At 54.0% G+C, this 21,142-nt stretch overlaps 11 protein-coding genes across 11 annotated transcripts; 8 read left to right on the top strand and 3 right to left on the bottom strand.

The window, feature by feature from the left end:
- Positions 1-3,026: 3,026 nt before the first annotated feature.
- On the top strand, positions 3,027-3,707 carry PHYSODRAFT_490638 (hypothetical protein; the record flags this gene model as incomplete). The annotated part of the gene is made up of 1 exon (XM_009525629.1): positions 3,027-3,707. A coding segment is annotated over one exon (681 nt), but the record flags the coding sequence as incomplete, so codon positions are not given.
- A 19-nt stretch (positions 3,708-3,726) lies between these two features.
- Positions 3,727-4,859, bottom strand: PHYSODRAFT_494090 (hypothetical protein; the record flags this gene model as incomplete). Its single annotated transcript, XM_009525628.1, has 3 exons — positions 3,727-4,466; positions 4,542-4,628; positions 4,670-4,859. 3 exons carry the CDS (start codon positions 4,857-4,859, stop codon positions 3,727-3,729), a joined length of 1,017 nt encoding a protein of 338 aa, XP_009523923.1.
- Positions 4,860-4,906: 47 nt separating this feature from the next.
- On the top strand, positions 4,907-6,080 carry PHYSODRAFT_391557 (hypothetical protein; the record flags this gene model as incomplete). The annotated part of the gene is made up of 3 exons (XM_009525627.1): positions 4,907-5,346; positions 5,390-5,984; positions 6,030-6,080. Coding segments are annotated over 3 exons (1,086 nt in total), but the record flags the coding sequence as incomplete, so codon positions are not given.
- Positions 6,081-6,209: 129 nt separating this feature from the next.
- On the top strand, positions 6,210-6,611 carry PHYSODRAFT_385257 (hypothetical protein; the record flags this gene model as incomplete). Its single annotated transcript, XM_009525626.1, has 1 exon — positions 6,210-6,611. A coding segment is annotated over one exon (402 nt), but the record flags the coding sequence as incomplete, so codon positions are not given.
- A 41-nt stretch (positions 6,612-6,652) lies between these two features.
- Positions 6,653-6,955, bottom strand: PHYSODRAFT_497900 (hypothetical protein; the record flags this gene model as incomplete). The annotated part of the gene is made up of 1 exon (XM_009525625.1): positions 6,653-6,955. One exon carries the CDS (start codon positions 6,953-6,955, stop codon positions 6,653-6,655), a length of 303 nt encoding a protein of 100 aa, XP_009523920.1.
- Positions 6,956-10,569: 3,614 nt separating this feature from the next.
- Positions 10,570-11,869, bottom strand: PHYSODRAFT_255303 (hypothetical protein; the record flags this gene model as incomplete). Its single annotated transcript, XM_009525624.1, has 4 exons — positions 10,570-11,223; positions 11,262-11,275; positions 11,558-11,665; positions 11,827-11,869. The coding sequence occupies 4 exons, from the start codon at positions 11,867-11,869 to the stop codon at positions 10,570-10,572; spliced, it is 819 nt and encodes a 272-aa protein (XP_009523919.1).
- A 305-nt stretch (positions 11,870-12,174) lies between these two features.
- PHYSODRAFT_557375 (hypothetical protein) lies at positions 12,175-13,461 on the top strand (the record flags this gene model as incomplete). Its single annotated transcript, XM_009525623.1, has 1 exon — positions 12,175-13,461. The coding sequence occupies one exon, from the start codon at positions 12,175-12,177 to the stop codon at positions 13,459-13,461; it is 1,287 nt and encodes a 428-aa protein (XP_009523918.1).
- A 241-nt stretch (positions 13,462-13,702) lies between these two features.
- Positions 13,703-14,836, top strand: PHYSODRAFT_313513 (hypothetical protein; the record flags this gene model as incomplete). Its single annotated transcript, XM_009525622.1, has 2 exons — positions 13,703-14,043; positions 14,170-14,836. The coding sequence occupies 2 exons, from the start codon at positions 13,703-13,705 to the stop codon at positions 14,834-14,836; spliced, it is 1,008 nt and encodes a 335-aa protein (XP_009523917.1).
- Positions 14,837-16,390: 1,554 nt separating this feature from the next.
- PHYSODRAFT_313518 (hypothetical protein) lies at positions 16,391-18,235 on the top strand (the record flags this gene model as incomplete). The annotated part of the gene is given in 5 exon segments (XM_009525621.1): positions 16,391-16,841; positions 16,864-16,957; positions 16,983-17,277; positions 17,297-18,035; positions 18,192-18,235. The coding sequence occupies 5 exon segments, from the start codon at positions 16,391-16,393 to the stop codon at positions 18,233-18,235; spliced, it is 1,623 nt and encodes a 540-aa protein (XP_009523916.1).
- Positions 18,236-18,311: 76 nt separating this feature from the next.
- PHYSODRAFT_255315 (hypothetical protein) lies at positions 18,312-20,004 on the top strand (the record flags this gene model as incomplete). Its single annotated transcript, XM_009525620.1, has 3 exons — positions 18,312-18,504; positions 18,564-18,679; positions 18,751-20,004. 3 exons carry the CDS (start codon positions 18,312-18,314, stop codon positions 20,002-20,004), a joined length of 1,563 nt encoding a protein of 520 aa, XP_009523915.1.
- Positions 20,005-20,489: 485 nt separating this feature from the next.
- Positions 20,490-21,116, top strand: PHYSODRAFT_494681 (hypothetical protein; the record flags this gene model as incomplete). Its single annotated transcript, XM_009525619.1, has 2 exons — positions 20,490-20,791; positions 20,867-21,116. 2 exons carry the CDS (start codon positions 20,490-20,492, stop codon positions 21,114-21,116), a joined length of 552 nt encoding a protein of 183 aa, XP_009523914.1.
- Positions 21,117-21,142: the final 26 nt, after the last annotated feature.

Below are 21,142 nucleotides of genomic sequence, written 5' to 3'. Positions count from 1 at the left end.
TGCACAAGCTGGCCGTAGTGCTGAGCCATTACGCTGTTGGAGGGGCGCTGTTAGCTGGGCCGCGCCAGCTGGTCCCGCTGGCAGGACCTCGTACTGGCAGGTTGCAGCATAGAAAGCAGCAGTCTACACACAGTCTACACAAACAATACAAATTCTCTATCGTAGTCAGTAGGGAAGAAGTGAAGGGATGGGCTGTCTTGGTTTGCCCCAGATAGGACAGCGTCCCTGTAGTTATAGTATAGTGAAGGCAAGTCTATTTGTCAACCAGTCTAAAGGGTGGGCTGTCTTGTTTGGACTTGAACAGGATCAGTATAGTGAACGCCAGTTTATCAATCCGCCTGCCTTTTTTATTCTGAAAAGTCGGCTAAGCGGGATGAGCTGTCTTGTTTTGCCTTGAACAGGACAACTCCCCTTTCCGACTTCAACCCATAGCCCACCATTCGTGAATTTACCTCAATAGGGCTAAAGCGCGCAAGGAAGTATCGATGGGTGCGTTTCAACGTTCGTGCCTGCCTCGACGTGCATGGAATCGCTAGCTGTACGTGCAGTGGTCTAGCTAATACTAACTACTAACTATGCGATTTGTATACGTGCCTATAGCTTGCATTGTCGCTAGCAGCACGGCGTCAGCGAGCAGCAGCGCCGCGAAGCAGGTGCGTGGTGTAAGTGATGAATGTGGTGCTCATAGAGTTGCTAACTATGCGGGTACGTGCCTACAGCTTATCTGGTGGCGGACTGCACCACCTCGGTAGCAGCAAGCACCAGGCAATGCGTGGTGAACAGAATCTATGAGGTGCTGCTACTGGTGCTAACTATTGGGTTTAATTATGTTTATGCAGCTGTCGAGATGCCATGATGCTGAGCGGTGGCGGCGGCGAGCGCCAGAGTGGCGTTGTATATGACTACACTAAGCGCGGAAAGCCTAGTACGCGATTTTGTATGCAACAGGCTCTTGTCGTGACAGCACATAATGAACCCGAGTATGTTTACCATTGTTGGTAATTTACTGATTTCCACGATGGTAAGATGATTTGTGCAACATTGCTCGTCGAGGCAGTGTAGGGTTCGGACCTCCCTAGAAGTTTACAACGGGTGGGTGTCCCGCTTGATAGGCTAAGGCTTGCTTCCTGCTAGGCAACTCTACGGAGGTCGCATGTGCTAGCACATCACAAAGTAGTTAGCGAGCTGACAGAAGATATGTAGGCTTCTGACAGACGGACATTGGCTTAGTTGTTAGGCTACCTAAATGACTGTAATGTACCTCACCAAAAAAAAATATCGCTTCTTGATGTAATTACGAGGATGCATGTGACGGACGTGGATCTCAGCAACATGAGAAGAATGGTAGCGTTGTTTCTAGTAAGTACCGATAGCAATAAAGAAGTTGTATGGTAATGCACGAGGTCTCGCCTGGAAACAGCGGGCTGGATGCAGCACGGGGAGCGTGCTCATCATGCTGTTCACGAAGCGCACATGCAGCCATGAGATGTACATGGTTAAACGCAAATTCTCGACGTATTTTCGAGGACTCATGGCCTCCACAGACTTCATTCGGGAAAGTAGACAAGTATCGTGACAGTGCGCACAGCAGCTGCACCCAATGATAAGGAAGAGCAACAAATATATTGTCTTCTTAGGCAGTATAATGAAGTGGCGTGGACATCTCCATGCCGACCATGAGGTGAACACGTTGTTTCGCGAGAGTACGGAATGTTTTGCGGTGGGATCTTAACAGGAAGGAGCCCATAGTCGGCAAAGCTCGCTAGCTAAACGCAATTGCCATAAGGAAAAGAGGTTTGGTTGACATCATCGATGTCTGCAAATACTTCATTATTGTATCGTTCAAAAGTCATGTACCAAGGGTTAACTCTTTTCTTTTACATAAACTGACTCGCGACCGAGCTTTTATGACCACTACTTTGCTGAAGTATATTATAATGCACACTCTGCTATATTAATTATAGTCTGCTGCTGCTGTTTACAAACGGAAGATAGTGGCAGTAGCTGCGGTCACGGCTTCCCGTATACCTTGCTGGTGCAGTTCTGCCAGTTTGGCGAGTACAGTGAGGTGAGGCGGGTGAACGCCTTTATCGTCCAGGGTGTATAGCGCACTATGCCGGACCGAATGAATTCGGGTTCGGAGTACCAGAGATTGTCCACGCGATAACCACCCACTAGACACTGAATGACCCGGGCCTGGAACCGCTTGGACGCACCGAATCGCACTAATGCGGTCCGGTGTTTGGTGTGTGTCCTTGTGTCAACCCCTATAGGTATCGTTTACCTTTGGCGGACCGGATTCAACCGAGTTGAGTTGGTGCGATACAGAATAAAGTCTGCTGGGTGTGTTCCTGGGATAAACCACACCTAATGAACAGAAGGTCAGACCGAATGAAAGGGACCACAGTCAGATCCGTAATTCAGAATAACCAACACACAGAAATACAATGCCGAGCTAAACGTCACAAAATATACAGCCACCACTTATTCTTTGAGACCCTTGGGTGGGGGGGTCTATACACCAGTCAACTTCGGAGCCGTCACCCAAGGCACTGGTCAGCCCTGGATGCACATTCACTTACGCGCACCACCCTCACAGAATGAGGGAACAATACAAAATATAATTCAGTCCTATCACATAGTAGTCAATCAATTCGGTCTGGGGGGTGACTACCTCAACCACCAAAGACACACAGTAGGGAATATGAAATGGATGCCCGGTTAGAGCACGCAAATAGAAAATAAAGCTCTCACAGGTCACTCCGGGGCGCGAAACCCCAGTCACTGCCGATTTTGCCTTGGTACCTTTGAGTCCCCACTATACCAGTGCTCGCTACACCAGTGAGGCCTTGGAAGCGTCCCTAAACTGGCTTAGACCGCGCGCAGGCAGTCTCCTGGAGGGCTCTTGAAGACGTCAAAGTCGGGGTGTTACTTCTGCCCCGAGTACAGAGTCGTCCGCGTGTTCTTCGGCAAATTGGTTTCTGTTTGTTTGGCTAGCTATCTTCTATCGCTTCGCTGACTTTAAACCTACCGCTGGAACTGTATCCACAATCAGTGTATCCCTCCCTGATGGTATCTATTCGTATGACGATATCAATCGAAGCATTCAGACTTCTCTTGTCAACGCTGGAGCGTATCTCATCGATCCATCTGGGAATAATGTATTCTATATCAAGATGAGTGCTAACAGTGTCTATTACGCTTGCCAGCTTGATTTCTCTCCTACCCCTACAACTCTACCAACTACTGGAGGTACATGGACCAGACCTACCTCCGGTTTATACTCAGCTGGCGGTACTGGATTGCCGACTACCACTCGAGTTCCTCGATTGATCATCGATAATGCAGAATTTGGAAAAGTAGTTGGACTCACAGTGGGCACCTATCCCTCTACATCAGCTACTGTTGCAAGTGCTCAGCTATCGAACATCATTCCTCAAATTCACCCAACCAGTTCCTACATCGTTCGTTGCGATCTGATTAAAAATGAATATGTGGCTTCTGGTGATATTGTCAGCGCTTTTGATAGAGGCGATGCCGCTATTGGAAAGGTCATTTCATACAAACCCTCCCAGTATGCATGGATGAATTGTCATAATGGCGCTCGAGCCAGTATTACTCTCAGTATCTATAACCAAAACGATAAAAAAGTGATTTTTAGAGATACGTCAGTATCCATCATGCTTCTGATTCGACCAAAAAAATAAGTCATCCAGAGTATTTTTTTTACAACGTAAATGAACCGCCAGACTTACCCTTCTTACGCATAGCACGCAGCTTTGCCATTCGTTCCTTCATCTCCGGCGAGCCCTTTGCTGGGCGTTTCTTTGCTACTCCTACACCATAACGACGACGAACCTCCTTTCGCACAGATCTGATTAGATCCTCATGTTCTGGCTTGGTAGCCTTTGATAGTAGGAACTTCTCTCCAGCATCGACCGCATCGGTTAGAACACCCTTACGCTTAGCATACCCAAGCGCATTCTTAGCAGCCTTCTTTACATCAGCCATCGATATGCGTCCTCCTTCCTTGTCGCTATCGGAATCGTAAATACCGATACCGGTTAGAGACTTGATTGCAGCTCTGGCTGGAACAGCAGCCGTTGGCTGTCCAGCATAAGTAGCTAAAGCAGGAACCGCCGCATCAACAGCCTTCGTTAATAGACCCGAATCCTTAGCGAATTTGTATGCAGACTTGATCCCTCCCCACACCTTGGACCAGATAGAGCCTCCTTGAGCCTTCTTGTAGCCCTTCTTTACTTCGTGCTTGGTAATGTCAAGTCTGACACCGCGTCCAGCCTTACGAGCCTTGATCGCCTTTTCAAACGAAGCAGGGTGGAGATGAATGACTGAGCCACTACCCTTTAGTTCGCTTGATGTAAGGCTTAGCTTACCAGTCTTGAAAGCTTTGGTAAGCTTCCGTGCTGGAATATCACTGGAGATTGTTAATTCGCGATACATGATTACTATATTCGTTGAGTTAAATTATTCCAGAATTGTCAAATTTAGATCTTTCATCGTTTAGAATACATCTGGCTTACGATATTGCTTCGAATATAGCCATAGGACACAAAATGGACCACAGTAATCACCGTAGGTCCCTTGGTATTGTATCGATCGATACCATACTTTTTTGGTGGTCCTTCCCCCATACTATCGAAGAATTCACCATTATGAACCGCCGTCCAGTGTCCTACCTCAAGATTAGGAGGGCGAAGTAGAATCCGAAATGACCCTTTCTTGGGGAGATGGGACTTTATCTCATTTGATTCGAATATATTATCGAGTTGAACGTTCATTTCCTCAGCGAGTTCGATGAGATCATGATCTGAGGTGATTGGCTTGATGAGGTGCGACATAATATTTAATTTTGTTAAACTATATTAGGATCCATATAGATTCAACGATGAGCGAAACTCAACTATCCGATCAGTACTTGTACCAGAGCTCGCTTAAGAGCGACCCGGAGATCAAGGTATCTTCGAGCAAGCGTGTACCGCACGTTATTGACCTAAATCAGGGCTCGTACCAGAATGGTGTCATCACTATCGATGCTACAGCTCAGCTTAACGGTTCCGAGGGCTTCGCAAGCCTCCGTGATGCCTACATTATGCTTCCCTACAAGGTCTCAATGAAGATTGGTGGCACTGCTCGAACTGCCGCTGCCAATCGTCTATGGGCTACTCTAAAATGCGGAAATTGGAACGTTATTGATAGTCTGAGTCTGGAACTCAATGGAAAGACTATCGTCTCGATGGCTGACTACAAGCTCTTTTGGAATAACGTTCGTGCTCAGACTGGGTACAGCCCTCAGTACGTTGAAAAGCACGGAGCTGAATCGTTCTTGTGCTCAGTCGGTATCATACAGTTCTGGATCCGCATCTACCAGTGGTGATGGATATTCAAACACCATGGCCTTCTCGTCTTCCTTTGCTGTCTCGGCTCCTCCTGGTGGTGCAACTATTCCTAATGACGGTTTCGTTAAACGCCTTCTATCGAATCCTCCTACGGCTGGCGCTGACTTCTCCAGCTCGTGGCCGTCGGTAGGTGGTGCTGCTGCATCGACTACCATTTCTAACCAGACCTCGCGTGGAGCTTTCGTAGCTGGTGGTACTGCTGCTAACGCAATCATGGGAACGTGGAACTACATGCTTAAGATTAAGCTCACCGATCTGCATCCTATCTTCCGTGAGCTTGACTTGATGGCTAACCCTCAAATTCGCCTGCGTTTCCGTGTGAATCAGGGAACGTCTGTAGTCGCGGTAGATGCTTCAAAGGGTATGTCGCTAACCTCTACTACTCTATCGTCTGGTAATAGTTGTCCGGTCATGATTGCCGCTTCTGCTACCGGTAATCCGATGAATGGTGTGCTTGCCGCATCTGCGGGCTTTAGTGTTGCTTGGGGAGCGGTTGTAAATGCTCTTGAACCTACCATCGATGGTACATACATGCCTTTTACTACTGCTCGTTTGTATGTCCCTTTCGTTCATCTTGAGAACCCTCAAGCTATTATCTCTAAGCCGGTTAAGAAGGTTCGCTACAATGATTGCTACGCACAGTGGTTTTACCAGCGTGCTGGTATTGGTAAGTTCTCGACTCAACTAAATGCTTCTTTCGATCTACAGCTATCGGCAAGTGTTAAAAACGCGAAATATGTTGTGCTTTTACCATTCGCGGAACAGACAAACAACTTTGCTTCTGCTACTGTTCAGCAGTTCCAGAGCCCCTTCGATAGCTCTCCATACACGCTTCAGCCTGGGTCGTCGATTCGCAACTTTAACGTTCGTATTGGCTCGACTCAGGTGTTCGATATCAGTCATGACTATGATTTCCACCACTTTACCAACGAAATTGCTAAGATTTCAGCGATTGACGGAGATCTAACCCCTGAGCTCGTAAATGGTCTACTTGACTATCAGACGTGGTCGCTCACAAACCGCATGCTTATTGCCGATGTCAGTCGCCTGACTGAGCGCGATGTACCTCAGGCTATTCAGATCCAAGGTACGAACGCCGGATGCCAAGGTGTGAATATGCTGATCCTCGTAATTAGCGAACAGGAACTAACGTTCGATAGACTAACCGGAGAGGTTCTAGACTTCACTACAGCGTCAGTTCGAAATACGACTTATTGAAACAAATTTTTTTTTCTTTAGTTAAGTTCCTTGAGTAGCTTTGGACATTTCTCAATCACGAATTCACTTTTACGAAGCCAGTCGATATAGTTCGGATCCATACGACTGATCTGTTTCAGACTCTTACCCTTGTACTTGCCCCAAGTCATCATATATGAATTATCATTATTTAGGAACTTGCTGTGTAGGAATATCTTGATATCCTCACTAATGTTGAGACTGGGCTGGTTGTGAATCCACCGACAGTATCCAGGATCACTCTTGAATACATCCTCAATGGATTGACCTTCGTATTTTCCGAAAGATAGTTCGATCGTCATGTTGTATGTGTGGGTATCTATATACATAGCCTCTTAATTTTTTTGAAAAAAATATATTAATGTTGGATCACCATTTGCTATAGTCCGGGCCCCACCACGCGAGATCTTTTGGATATGGCATTGACTCGATCCACTTCGAATGTTTTCCTTTATTACAGTGTTTCGCGAAGTTCCATCTTTCCATCGACGACCCGCACAAGCAGGTAATTCGTTCACCCATCGGAGCTGAAACTATTTTCTTCATCATGTCCTCACTCGCTTCAGGTGAGTATACTTCTACGGATGGGAACTTTGAAAATGGGTGTCTCCCACAACGATCTTGGGCTGGCTTCGCCTTACACGTTGCTCCACTTTCCAAGATGTAGTTGCACATTGTGATTACTAGTAGTAATTATTATATATCTATAAGATTTACATATCAGGATCAAATGAATTTTCAATCAATTTCATAAAAAGGCCGTCGTAATGTACCGGTAATTCTTGCGAGTTTCATCTTACCCTCGCATGTGCAATCCTGCACGTCTACAGGGTCGCGCGACTGCTCGATGGCTAACGGACGCCTCCTCGAGCTCTGAGGTGGTTGAGAGGTCGTGTAGGTAAAACGGACGACTATCCACAAAGATCGTTCTAGCACCGTTCTCGGAGGTAAATTACGGTAAGAAATTATGAAAATAAAAAACTGCCGGCGTAATGTTCTATTGGTTTTATCAATATAGTTTGAACGAGCGGTCCCGAAACGCCCTAAGATCCAAAAGACGTGGCTCTCGCTATAAAGTGGGCGTCGTCAAATCAACGTCTATTAGATCTGACCGGTTCAGAGGTTCTAAAACTACCCTCATATCGAAAAGACGTGTCTCTCGCTCTCAAGTGGTCGAGAGGGGTCGTCGTTGAAATTAGAGTTGGTCAAATCCTTATCCAGTTATTACCAGTTACCGTTATTACCTTCGTACTTACCATTTATTAACGTTAATAACTTTTATGTATAGTTGGTGTGGCAGAAATATTCGATCTGCTACCGGTAATACCTCATGTGTATAGTTGGTGTGGCAGAAATATTCGGTCAACGCGTTTCGTGAAGTTGGAAATACAATTTGTGCTCGAGTACCACCGCGTCGAGCGCGCGCTAATCATCCCTGTTTCGACGCGGTGGTACTCGAGCACAAATTGTATTTCCAGTGTCGTGAGGAACGAAGATGTGCTGCGTGAGTTGTTTTCCAACCATGAATTTCTGGCTCGTTACGGAGATGTTGCTGCCAAACTCAATCGCGTCGAGTCCACTTTGGCTGATAGCATGTTTTGGGTGAATGCCAGAGCCGTAATGCGACTGGTGAACCCGATAATCCAAGCTCTCGGCGCTCTCGAAAAGGATGGGTGTTGCCTTTTGATGGTGTATGAATACTTTCGTGGACTGAAAACCCACGTCATCTACAACCGCGAAACTGATGATGTTGCTTCTGGTATTCTTAACACGATCCGAGGCCAGATTAGCTCCCGCTGGAACACCCTCAAGCGCGAATCAATCCTCGCTGCATTTTTACTGGACCCAACTAAGTCTACGGACGACTTTGAAGGTGATGACTTGGACAATGCAGTCGATGCATGCGTAGATCTAGCTACACGAGTTGGTCTACCCTCCAACGTATCTCCAAATGCGGTTCGCCGAGCTGTCAGGGCTTTTATTCGCGTGAAGAAGTCCTGGACAGCTGAAGACCACGAAAAAAACGCGAGGGACACGCCATTAGACTGGTGGCTGGTCAAGGTTAATAAGGTTCCGCTCCTACATGCTTTGGCTACCCGCGTTTTGAGCATCCCGACGTCGTCCGCTGCGAGCGAGCGCTCGTGGAGTGTTCACTCCTTCATCCGCACCAAGCGACGAAATCGGCTGAAACCCGATCGCGTGGAAAAGCTAGCATATTTGTACTCGAATGCGGGTGACAAGGCTGCAACTAGTGCAGTGCACTATCAAGTCAATGCAGAAGAAGAGGGCGAAAGCAGCGCGAGTGACGACTACAGCGATGATGACATCGTTACGCCAATTGCTCCCAACAGCTCCAGTCGCATGCGCGGTAGTCGGTCTAATACGGCGCACCGATCACGATTCTTCACGCCCTCGCAGACCGACCAACGTGAAGCTGTCCCTTCCCCGCTAGCTCGAAGAACACTATTTTCGCCTGCACTAGCCAACCCGCTACCCGACCAAGCGACGAATACCAGCACAGTATGGAGTGACGAGGCTGCGGTCGCTCATACGCAGTCGGTCGCTCTTACGCAGTCGGTCGCTCCTATGCAGTCAGTCGCACTTACGCAGTCAACAAGCAGCGGAACCGTTTTCACGCGTGCTGATGAGCGCCAGCTTGTGCCACCGGTCGTGAGGCCGCCCGGATCGGCAAGTGCAACAACACCGAGTCTACCAACTAGCGATCGTCTCGTATTTTCAGGGGGTAGCAGCGGCCGTCGTGGACTACCTCCAACTCCACAGTCGAGCACTGGACGCACCCACCACTCGTCGAGGGTGCTGTTTGGTCCAACCTGGGAGCATTAGCATATTTGACTTTGTTCACGCTAGCTAAGCCCGCAACACGATCCATATTTTCATTCCGTTCACGCCTTCTTGATTACATATCATGCACTAGTTAGTCAATAGAGTCGTCGTCCCCATGCAAATGTGTATCAATGCATTGGCTTCAACCTCTTTCGAATTTCTTCTAGATCCTGCCTCGGCTGATGGTATTTCTAGCAGCTTCCTCCGCTTCATTTTCTCGTGAGGAGTTTTGGTTCTGCTGCGGACTTGGGTAGTTGTTCATGATAGGGGTAGACTTGATGGTGCTTGCCGGACGTGACGGCATATTCGTCGTCGCGCTACTCGAGCCTTGATCACTCATGCACGCAGCCGAGGATGTTCGATTTGCTCTTGCCGGCCTCACCACCCTGTTTCAGCGCGCACACAACCTTTCTGTGCTTGTGCGTGGTGAAGCTGCGTATGGACCCGTGGCCATGGCGGTCGCAGAACACTTTGGTGACCTTAGTGGTGGCGAACTTGCTAGGGGTGAAGGAGAGGTGGAGGGCTAAACCGCTTTTGCCCTGACTAATCCGAGTTCAAATAATGCAAACGCCAGCTCTTCTTGCTCTTCTTATAATCGTAGAGCTTCACATCAGTTAGCTCACATATTCAGTGCATCGTGCCGTACCTGCCGAAACAGGTTGCCCTTCTACGAGATGACCTCAACTTGAACTTCTGTCACTGAGCTGCCAGCGCAACGGCGCACATTGGCACAGCAGAACGCGCACTAGCACTCCCACAAATAAAGAAGCGTCAGATTTGGTTAAGAATGCAGTAATAATGTAACATCAACGCTTGTAGCGCAACATTTAGGCCTCGTCCAACCCTTATCAGCGAGCTGTTCGTTCATGTAACAGCATAATGGCCACCTCGGCGATGTATATGATACTCTTCAAGCCCTTCCCTCTCTTACGAATCTGCAGCACAACCCACAAACTCATGAGATCCACCATATCCAGCTACACGCTCTCCCACCGGCACTTACTTCATTTTTGATGAATCCCTCGACCAGCAGGCACGTGACGTGGTCCACGTACTGATGGCTAGGCCCGCCCTACAGGAGATAGGTGTTGTTGGTGCCGGACTCCGTAGTGCCAAAGAACTCGCAGGTCCTGTCGCTCAGCAGTGAAGCATCGGCCTCGTCCGTCGTGAAGCGCACGCCGCACCTGTTCTCCTTGGGCACCATGTCGCCTAGTCCGAAGCAACTGCCGGCCGCAACGGTGTACAACTCGGGTGACGCGCCGATGATGTAGACGCCCACACCGGCGTCACGGAGCGCGTGCATGGCTGACTTCTGGCCACTGAAGAAGCGCAGGTCCTTGGTGAACGAGCCGTCGGCCAGCAGGTCGCCCGCCGACGTATACATGGGGTCCGCGAGGGCCAGGCCGAGCGTCATGGTTTCGGTCTCCGTCATGTCCACTAGCATGGCGCGTGAAGAGATCTTCTGTAAGCAGTCTGAGTGGCCTTGTCGCAGTCCATCGTCTCGGGCCGAAAAGCAGAAGTGCAGGTACACGATGGCTTCCTTGATGACATCCAGCGGGCGTTTGACTACTGCGTTGCGGAACCGTTGCTGATCAGCTTGAATGTGGGGCGATGTACGCGTCGTAGAGCACCTTGGGCCTATTTTTGCGAGTCCCGTGGCCAGCGTGGCGCCGGCGCCCTTCACGTCCTGGCCGAGCAACGAGCTGGTGCCGAGCGACGCGTAGATCTAGGGGAGAGATTCCAGCCTGGGACCGGAGAACGCACCGCGCGCGTGCAGGCTAGCATTGTGTGGGAAGCTGATATGAGCAAAAGCTTGCTCTTCCAGAAGTTAAAATGCTTAAGACAATATTTAAGTATTACGATACACAAATGATACACAAAGGTAATACCATCGTTATTAAATGCCTAAAATTACTAATACCAGTTATTAAGAGTTATTAACTTGGTAAGAAACAACACTAGTTGAAATCGCTGCTGTCCCGAAAGAAGGTTTCAGGAATGTTCTCGGTGGTAAATTACGGTAAGGAAAAAAACTGCCGGCGTAATGTTCCATGACCCACTACTCATCTTCTGGTACAGGTCGTAGTTGACCACGAGGTGGTGCGCCAGCTTCATGCGGTGCGGCTTCATGGGGTGGCCCGGTCCATGGTAGAAGTGGCCCACCTCCGCTGCTCAATCGCCACAGACAATCTGGACCGCCATTAGCTCCTGCTGCCCTGCGTCATTCGAGGCCGACTTGGAATAAAAAAGGCCCCTGTCCTGCCCTGCAGCGCTCGGTCTTTGTGGCGCTCGCATCCCAGAGGACAGACAAGTCGCCGCCGCTACGTACGGTGGTAGAAATACGACACGCGCTTCTTGGTGGCACTGGCCATCCTCCTCCTGCTCCGCTTGCTTGCTCCGTCCGTCCGCGGCGAAAATGCTGAATGACCTGCTTCAAAAACCGGTGTACACACTCATTCATAATCGGGTTAAACCTTCCTCTTCTAATATCCCCGCTAAGTACTACGATTCAAATCAACTATACTCGCTTTTGAAAAACCTTTGTTAACCGATATCCTGTATGATTCAACGACACCTATTTCGCCAGGTGATACTTTCGAGTGCTCCGAATAGAGCGCGGTGCGGCGTGTATTGCGATCCAGCAGTTCAGTCTTCAAATTGCCCATTGCCAGCCAAGATGCGAGCTGCCACGACCTCGATCTGCCGCGCCTCGCGCCGCGCGCTGGCCCAGCAGGCCGCGTGCATGAGCACGGGCCCGTCCTCGTCATTCTCGGGCCTCCACACGGCCGCGTACCTGGCGATCGGCGGCGGCGCGGCGGCCGCCGTCGTGGCCGCGGCCAACGGCGTGGTGCCCCACGAGTGGGTCATCCGGCAGCTGGCCGAGCCCATGATGCCCGTGGTGCGGCTGTTCGACCCGGAGACGGCGCACCAGGTCGCGGTGCAGTGCGCGCGCTTCGGCCTGACGCCCAAGGACCCGGAGGCCGACCCGGAGCTGCTGCGCGTGCAGGCGCTGGGGCTCGAGTTCCCCAACCCGCTGGGCATCGCCGCCGGCTTCGACAAACACGGAGAGGCCATGGAGGGCATGCTGGACATGGGCTTCGGCTGCGTCGAGATCGGCAGCGTCACCCCCAAGCCGCAGCCGGGCAACCCGCAGCCGCGGGTCTTCCGCCTGCCCGAGGACCGCGGAGTGATCAACCGCTATGGATTCAACAGCAAGGGGCTCGAGTACGTCGGCGACCGACTGGAGCGGTACGTGGGCTCGCGCGCTAAGCGCCAGGGCAACGGCCACCGCGCGGGCGTCCTGGGCGTCAACCTGGGCAAGAACAAGCTCACGGAGGACGCCGCCTCCGACTACGTGCGGGGCGTCCACGCGCTGGGCAAGTACGCCGACTACCTGGTCGTGAACGTGTCGTCGCCCAACACGCCCGGCCTGCGCACGCTGCAGGGCAAGATCCAGCTGCAGAACCTGCTGGTCCGCGTGCTCAAGGCTCGCGATGAGGTTGCTGCCAAGGAGGAGCGCCGTATCCCGCTGCTCGTCAAGATCGCGCCCGACCTCACGGAGGACGACAAGCAGGACATCGCCGACGTGGCGCTTGAGCTCAAGCTGGACGGTCTGGTCGTGTCCAACACGACTCTGAGCCGCCCGGACACGCTCAAGGGCGAGGCCAAGGGCGAGACCGGCGGTCTGAGCGGCCTCCCCGTGCGGGACCTGTCCACCAAGGTGCTGGGCGACATGTACAAGCTCACCAAGGGCCAGATCCCGCTCATCGGCGTGGGCGGCGTCTCCACGGGCCAGGACGCGTACGACAAGATCCGTGCCGGCGCCTCGCTCGTGCAGATGTACTCGTGCCTGATCTACGAGAGCCCGCTGGCCGTGCCGCGCGCCAAGAAGGAGCTGGTTGCGCTGCTGCGCCGCGACGGCTACGAGAGCGTGGCCGACGCCGTCGGTGCCGCCCACAAGTAAACAAGTTGCCTGTAGCACTGCAATATCGCGAACCAACCACCTCTCGTTGCATTAGGAATGACGGGACGAAGACGCTAACCAGTCCGTGTTAGCGAACGTAAGGGCACGTTACAGTTAGAGCAGCGGTAACCAAAAAGGCAACTTCAATGTACAGTCAACCACGTTTCCCATTGGTCGAAAGTGTAGCTATAACGTCATTTAGCAATCGGACCGCCAGGTCGCAGAGGGAGTGAAGAAGAGCATGGGGAGGGAGGCCAAGTGCGAGTCATTAGAGCTCGCGTCGGGCGAGCTGTCGGCGGACGTGCACCAGAGCGACCCGCCCTCCAATGAAGCCGGCGCGGGCAAGGCCCAGTCGCTGGCCGTCGTGACCGTAAAGAACTTCGTCAGCGGCACCATGGGCGGCGGGTGCGAGGCCATCGTCGGGTATCCCCTCGAGACGGTCAAGGCGCGCATGCAGACGCAGCAGAGCGGCTCCAAGGCGTTCGCTGGGCCCTTCGACTGCCTCAAGAAGAGCATCCAGCAGGGGGGCGTCACGTCGCTCTACCGAGGCGCGTCGCCGCAGGTTTTCCGGTCCGCGATGAGGTACAGGGATATCATTTTGGACATGGGGCAGTAACTTTCCCATTTATTGCCGTTGCCGGAGAATTGTGGTGGATTTCACTCATACTTTTGGTGTTTTTGGTGGTGCTGGTGGCTGCGACTGTGTAGCGCGTCGATCATGTTTGGCCTCATGGGCCAGTACCGGTACTTCTACTCCAAGACGCTGTTTGACAACCCGGACTACTCGCTCATAGCTGCGGGCTTCTCGACGGGGTTTACGGAGGGATTGCTGTACACCCCGTTCGAGACCATCAAGGTCAGGATGCAGACGATGTACGGAGACACCAGGACGCGGATCAGCAATTGGCAGTGTGTCAAGGACGTGTACAGTCGAAACGGAGTGGGAGGGCTGTATCGCGGTTTCTGGCCCACCGCCAGCCGTGAAATGCTGGGCAATGTCACGTACTTCATGGCGTACGAGGCGACCAAGGAGCGAATGTTGGATCGTTTTGTGCACAACGTGCCTGGGCTGTCGCCGGAGTCGGTGAATCTACGCACGTACCAGTCCATCGCCTTTTCAGGAGGCTTCGCTGGCTTCATGTATTGGCTCGTGGTGTTCCCGGTGGATACGGTGAAGTCCGTTCTCCAGGCCGATCGCCTGGACAAGCCGCGCTTCTCAGGTGTGGCCGACTGCTGTCGACAACTGTACGCTGAAGGCGGTCCGAAGCGATTCTACCGCGGAATCACGCCGTCGTTGCTGCGAGCGTTCCCTGCAAACGCTGTCACCTTCGTCGCCTTCGAGAAGACCATGAGCTTCCTCAACCAACTATTCTAACGGAATCTACACCTTTAGACACCAGGAATCGATAACGACGCGGGCTCTGTTCGTGTCTGAGTGAAGTACAGATGCTCAGGGCAGCCACGTATTTTATTCGTGAAACAAGAATCTAAAGCTCCGCACTAAAGCAGCTAGAATAACACGATCTTCATGTTGCTGTCTTCCTTGTTGAGCTGCGGGATGAAATAAAACTGCAGGAGGTCCACCATCTCGGTGGCTGTGTCTTTAAGCTCCAAGACCGTGAGTTGCTTCTTGTCCTTCTCCATATCGAAGATCACGTGTGTCGTGTGCTTCAGCGATAGCGCATCCATCTCCAGCAGCTTCTTCACTCGCGCGGGTGTGCCCACCGCGATCGGTAAGTACATGCTCGCGAGCTGCTTGGCCTGCTCGTCCGACTTCATGTGCTTGGCGAACAGCTTCGCAACGCGGCACTTGAACCCCTTCAAGTGTCTGGAATTGACGCACAGCAACAACAAGGTCAGCAGTTGCAGCAAAAGTACCATCAGACCAGACGGTGCAGCACTCACTTGATCACCTCGACGCAGCGCAGCGCAGACGAGCAGAGGATGAGGAAGTACGGGCTCTTGTCGCGACGCTTGCCCTTGCCCAGGAAATCCTTCTTGAACGTAGGCAGCAACTGGTGGATGTACGCGGGCAGCCGATCCAGTCGGTGCTTGCCCAGGCCCCTCGGCGCCACGAAGTGCGACTCTAAAGCACACAGCAACGATAACGATAACACCATCAGCTCCCGCACTCCCAACGCAGCTCTAAAAACATTTCTCTCACCGTTGAGTCCGTCCGCCAGCTCCAGCGACGTCATCTGGCCGCCGCGGTGCTTGGTGTAGGCGTCGTTGACGATCTTAAAGTGCTCGGCCTGCGTCATCTTGTGCAGCCCCTTGCCATTCGGCACCTGGCGCTTGGCCTGTTGCAATCGATGTCACACAAAAGAGCACGTCAATCTCTACTGTACTATGCAACTACAATAGCTGCTTGCACGCACGCCGGCCTCGGTCTTCTGCTTCTTGGCGGCGTCTGCGTCCATCTCGACGTCCTCGTCCTGCTGCTGCTCGTCCTCCTCGCGGCCGCGCTTGACGCCCTGGCCCAGCTCCAGCTCCGCCTCCTCCTCGAACTCGTCCTCGCTGCCGGCGGAGATGACGCCCTCGTTGTCCGACGCGTCCACGGCCTCCGCCGACCAGTTCATCTCCAGCTCGTCATCGTTGCGCGGCGACGCCATTATCGACAAATGCGTCGCTTGGGAGCCAACCGCAGCAATCCCTTAGGCAGTGATACCCCTAGAATAGCATATCAATATAGCTATCTGATTGACTTAAACTATGCAAATCTGATTACTATGTCCGTCTGCCACACCGATTACACACGAAAATGCATGGCCAGCTTCAACTTGACCATCACGTCCAGCCCTGCTTCACTTCACTTCACTCCACTCTGCAATTCGCCCATCGAGCTCACTTCACTTCACTTCACTCCGTCTCTCCTCTCCTCGATGCTGCGCCCCAGTCTTCGTCTCCCTCCTCCTCTATCGCCCTCACAATGCCGACGAGCGTCGTCCTTCAGCTCGTCACCGAGTTCGACTACATCATCGTTGGCGGGGGCTCAGCCGGGTGCGTCCTCGCCAATCGCCTGAGCGCCGACTCGAGCAACTCCGTGCTGCTGGTGGAGACTGGACCAAAAGACCGCGGGCTCCTCGACTCCATCCGCCTGGCGATGCCCGCCATGCTCACGGCCAACCTCATCGACGAGCGCTACAACTGGAACTACGTGACGGAGCCGCAGAAAAACTTGAACGGCCGACGTCTGACGTGGCCTCGAGGGCGGGTGCTCGGCGGTTCGTCGTCCATCAACGCCATGATCTACAACCGAGGACACGCCCTGGGCTACGAGGACTGGAAGAACTCTGGCGCGGCAGGCTGGGGCTATGCGGATTGCCTGCCCTACTTCAAGAAGGCGCAGACGCATGCCCTCGGCGCTGACGACTACCGAGGTCACGAGGAGACTGCAGCGAGACCAGCCGCTGTACCAGACGTTCCTCGACGCTGCGGTGCAGGCCGGGTATCCGTTTACAGAGGACGTGAACGGCTACCAGCAGGAGGGCGTGGGGTGGCTGGACTTACAACGGCTCGAGATCTAGCGCGTCGGCTGCGTATCTGACGGATTCGGTGCTGTCGAGGGAGAACTTGACCGTTCTGACCGACACGTTCGTCAACAAGCTGGTGTTTGAAGGGAAGCGCGCTGTTGGGGTGGAGGTGGAGCCTTTCAAAAAATCTGGAGACCAAGTACCGAGACGAATTCGAGCGGCGAAAGAGATCATTTTGTCTGGCGGCGCCGTCAACTCGCCGCAGCTTCTCATGCTCTCGGGGGTGGGAGACGCCCAGCACCTGAAGGAAGTCGGTGTGCCGCTCGTGCACCACCTCCCAGCCGTCGGACAAAAATATGGAGGAGCACCTGGGCGTGTACCTTCACGTCAAGTGCAAGAAGCCGATCACGCTCTACCACGCGACGCCCCATTTCCCCCACGAGATGGCGTGGATGGGGCTTCAGTGGCTCACGTCCAAGACCGGGGCCGGCACCTCGTCACACATTGAAGCTGGGGGCTTCATCCGCAGCGCGCCGGGCAAGCGGCACCCGGATCTCAAGTGGCAATTCGTCCCTGGTGCCAGCGACAAAGACCGCCAGCTCCTGCTAGATGGCCACGCCATGATGCTGCATTGTACAACACTGCGCGCGACGAGCCGAGGCTTCATCAAGCTGCGAAGCGCCGACCCGCGCGCGAGTCCCATCATCGAGCCCAACTATCTCGACACGGAGACCGACCGGGTGGACCTTCGCAATGGCGTGAGATTGACACGCGAGGTGCTCCAACAGCAGGCCTTTGACGAGTTCCGGGGCGATGCCGTCTCCCCGTCCGACCTCGTGCAGTCGGACTCGGAGATTGACGCCTGGGTTCGACAACACGCCAGCACGGACTACCACCCATCCAGCACGAACCGCATGGGCCTGGAGAGCGACGCCAACACCGTCGTGGACTCCCAGGCAAGAGTGCACGGGCTGGAGGGACTGCGCGTGGTCGACGCGTCCATCATGCCCAACAACGTCAGCGGGAACCTCAACGCGCCGACCATCATGCTGGCCGAAAAGGCTGCCGACATGATCCTTCGGCAATCCAGCGCTGCCCACGGTCGACGTGCCGGTGTACGAGCCCGAGAACTGGGAGACGAACCAAAGGTGAAAATGCTGCGAAGTGTGTAAATGCTCGACAATCGGGTCACTTTACATCGCAGATACGTGCCCGTTGCCAATATCTTTTCCCTGAACGAGACATTTGGTGCGTTAGTCATCGCCCCTATCTCCGATTTCTTTTACGTTTGCCCAAAGTGACAGTACGCCTGGGGGCTGAGCCGGTCAGCAACAAGAATTTCTCCCCTCGTGTTGCCCAATTCTCGATTGTGCAGCGATGACGACGTCTACCGGTATCCCGACTGCGCAACTCATGACTGGGTTGGCCCCCATCGGGCAACGGCAGTTCCAACCCCTGCTGTCCAAGCTGCAGCGCCCTGACCTCGTGCGAGCGCAGGGATTCATCGGCGGCCAGTGGGTTGAGGCAGTTGGCAACGAACATTTCACCGTCGAGGGTGCGTATTGTGGTTGTGCCGGGTACCTTTCTAGCTTGAAGTGCTCCTAATTCGCGTTTGTGCGTCACCGGTAGATCCCGCGACGGAGCTGGAAGTCGCTCGAGTCGCGAGCATGAGGGCGGAAGACACTCGCAATGCGATTGCAGCAGCTGTGTCGGCTCAGCGCCAATGGAGGAAGACCACTCCACCGGTAAGGATGACACAATTCCAGCTCATCCCAGCAGCTCGATCGACTAACGCAGTCTTGTCGTGGCCACGTAGGTCAGGGCAAATCTGCTGAAGCGATGGGCGGCTGCGATCACCGCTAACAGCGAGGACTTGGCGATCATCGGATCTGTCGAGTGTGGCAAACCGCTGGCCGAAGCCAAGTGGGAAATCGAGTTCGTGGTCGGTGTGCTCGAGTACTTCACCCACGAGGTCGTGCGCTCGAGCGGCTTCGTGATCCCCCCAAGCGATCCGAGCCAAAAGATTCTCGTCACGAAGGAGCCCGTGGGTGTGTGCGGTATCGTGATGCCTTGGAACTTCCCCTATGCGATTCTGGGTCTGAGTCTGGGCCCCGCACTCGCCGCTGGATGCGCCATCGTGGTCAAACCCGCAGGCGAGACGCCACTGTCGATGCTCGCCTTGGCCACGCTCGCGGAGGAGGTGGGGTTCCCCCCTGGAGTGCTCAACGTGGTGACTGCCCCTCGAGAGAGGTCGGAGGAGATCGGCCGCGTGCTCACGTCGAGCCCTGAAGTGCGGAAGCTCACGTTTGCGGGCTCGACTTCAGTCGGCAAGTGGCTCATGCGCAAGTCGTCGAGCACCCTCAAGCGTCTGTCGCTGGAGCTGGGCGGCAACGCGGCGTTCATTGTGTTCGAAGACGCCGACCTGGACAAGGCCGTGGATGGGCTGATCAAGAGCAAGTTCTCCAACACGGGCCAGGCCTGCATCGCCACCAACCGCGTCTTCGTCCACTCTTCCGTCTACGAGTCGTTCGCTGCCAAGGTGGTGGCGCGAGTGAAGCGTCTCAAGATGGGGCTACCTCTCGAAGAGGGCGTGCAGCTGGGCCCGCTGATCGGACTCTCAGCCGTCGAGAAAGTGGCCGGCTTGGTCGAAGACGCGGGGGCCCACGGCGCCAAGGTGCTCCTTGGAGGGAAGAGGAGCGACCTCGGCAAGAACTTCTACGAGGCCACCGTGCTGGCCGACGTGAGCGAGGCCATGCGCGTGTCGCGAGAGGAGATTTTCGGCCCAGTGGTGCCGCTGTTCGAGTTCTCGAGCGAGGAGGAGGTGGTGACCAAGGCCAACGACACGGCCGCTGGACTGGCTGGGTACTTCTACACTCGAGACGTGGCCCGCATCTTCCGCGTGGCCGGCGACTTGAAGTGCGGCATGGTGGCCGTGAACAGCGAGCTGGTGACGCACGTTGGGGCTCCGTTCGGCGGTATCAAGGAGTCTGGCCTCGGTCGCGAGGGGTCGGCCAAGGGGCTGCAGGAGTACCAGGAGACCAAGATGGTCTGCATCGGTGGGCTCAACTGAGTGAGCGTAACGCTTGGTCGTGCTTGGGCCTGTCCCGATGGAGCTAGGACGGGTCATGGTTTGAACCTGTTGCTGCCGAAAGTTTCATGATTCAGTGGTTGGTTCGTTTCAGGCGCTAAGCCATGAGCTAACAGCGCTGGTGCTCTTCATTTGCTCCTCTCTCGGCTCTCTCACTTTCACTCTTGCCTTAGAAGTCCAAGCCTCCGAGCCTCACCTCCTGCTCTTCCGCTCTAACGATGAAGTTTTCGCCGTCTGTCGCTCTCTCGCTGCTGGGAGCTGCCACCGCCTTGCAATTCGCTCTGGCCGAAGACCCCGCTATCACCTACCGAAGCAACTCGGAGGCGTTCGGCCCGTCCGAGTGGAACCAGGTCAACTCGACGTGTGGTGGCTCCAGGCAGTCGCCCATCGACATCGCCGAGTCCACGCTCTGTAGTGTGTACGCACCCCCTCCAGGCTCGTTCGCCGGTTCCTGCCCGGACTACACCATGACGGAGACCGAGGAGTCCTACAAGGCCGCAGTGGATGGGGGCAACTGCACCGTCACGGCCAAGGGGGAGACCTACAACTTCGCCCAGTTCCACGTGCACACGCCGTCCGAGCACACGATCGACGGCCAGGTGTTCGACGGGGAGATCCACTTTGTGCACAAGAAGGTGGACGGCTCGGCCGCGCTCGTGATCGGCCTCTTCCTCCAGAGAACGGATGCTGCCGACTCGGAGCCGGCGGTGGACGTCATCGTGGACGCCATGAGCGACGTCACACTCGACTCGTCGATCCCTATGACCCTGTACGTATGATCGATCAATGAGGGGCCAGAGTGCTGTTGTTTCCCTTACTGACATCTCCTTCTTGTTCCTTGCAGAGGCTCGTACTCGGAGCTCATCGGAGCGTACGTCGAGCAAGGCCACGTCTTCAACTACGCCGGCAGTTTGACGACCCCGCCCTGCACCGAGTTCGTGGACTGGTGGGTGGTGCGCACTCCCATCCTGATCTCGTCGGCCCAGTTCGACCGCATCGAGGCGAACCTCGCCGAGCTGGAGATCACGGACGACGGCAAGAACGCAAGGCCCGTCCAACCGCTCAACGGACGCACCGTCACCACGTACAACTAAACCCTGCTACCAAATGAATATACAAA

Source organism: Phytophthora sojae (assembly GCF_000149755.1).
Source record: "Phytophthora sojae unplaced genomic scaffold PHYSOscaffold_3, whole genome shotgun sequence".
NCBI classification, from domain to species: domain Eukaryota; phylum Oomycota; class Peronosporomycetes; order Peronosporales; family Peronosporaceae; genus Phytophthora; species Phytophthora sojae.
This window is presented reverse-complemented; position numbering and strand designations above follow the sequence as displayed.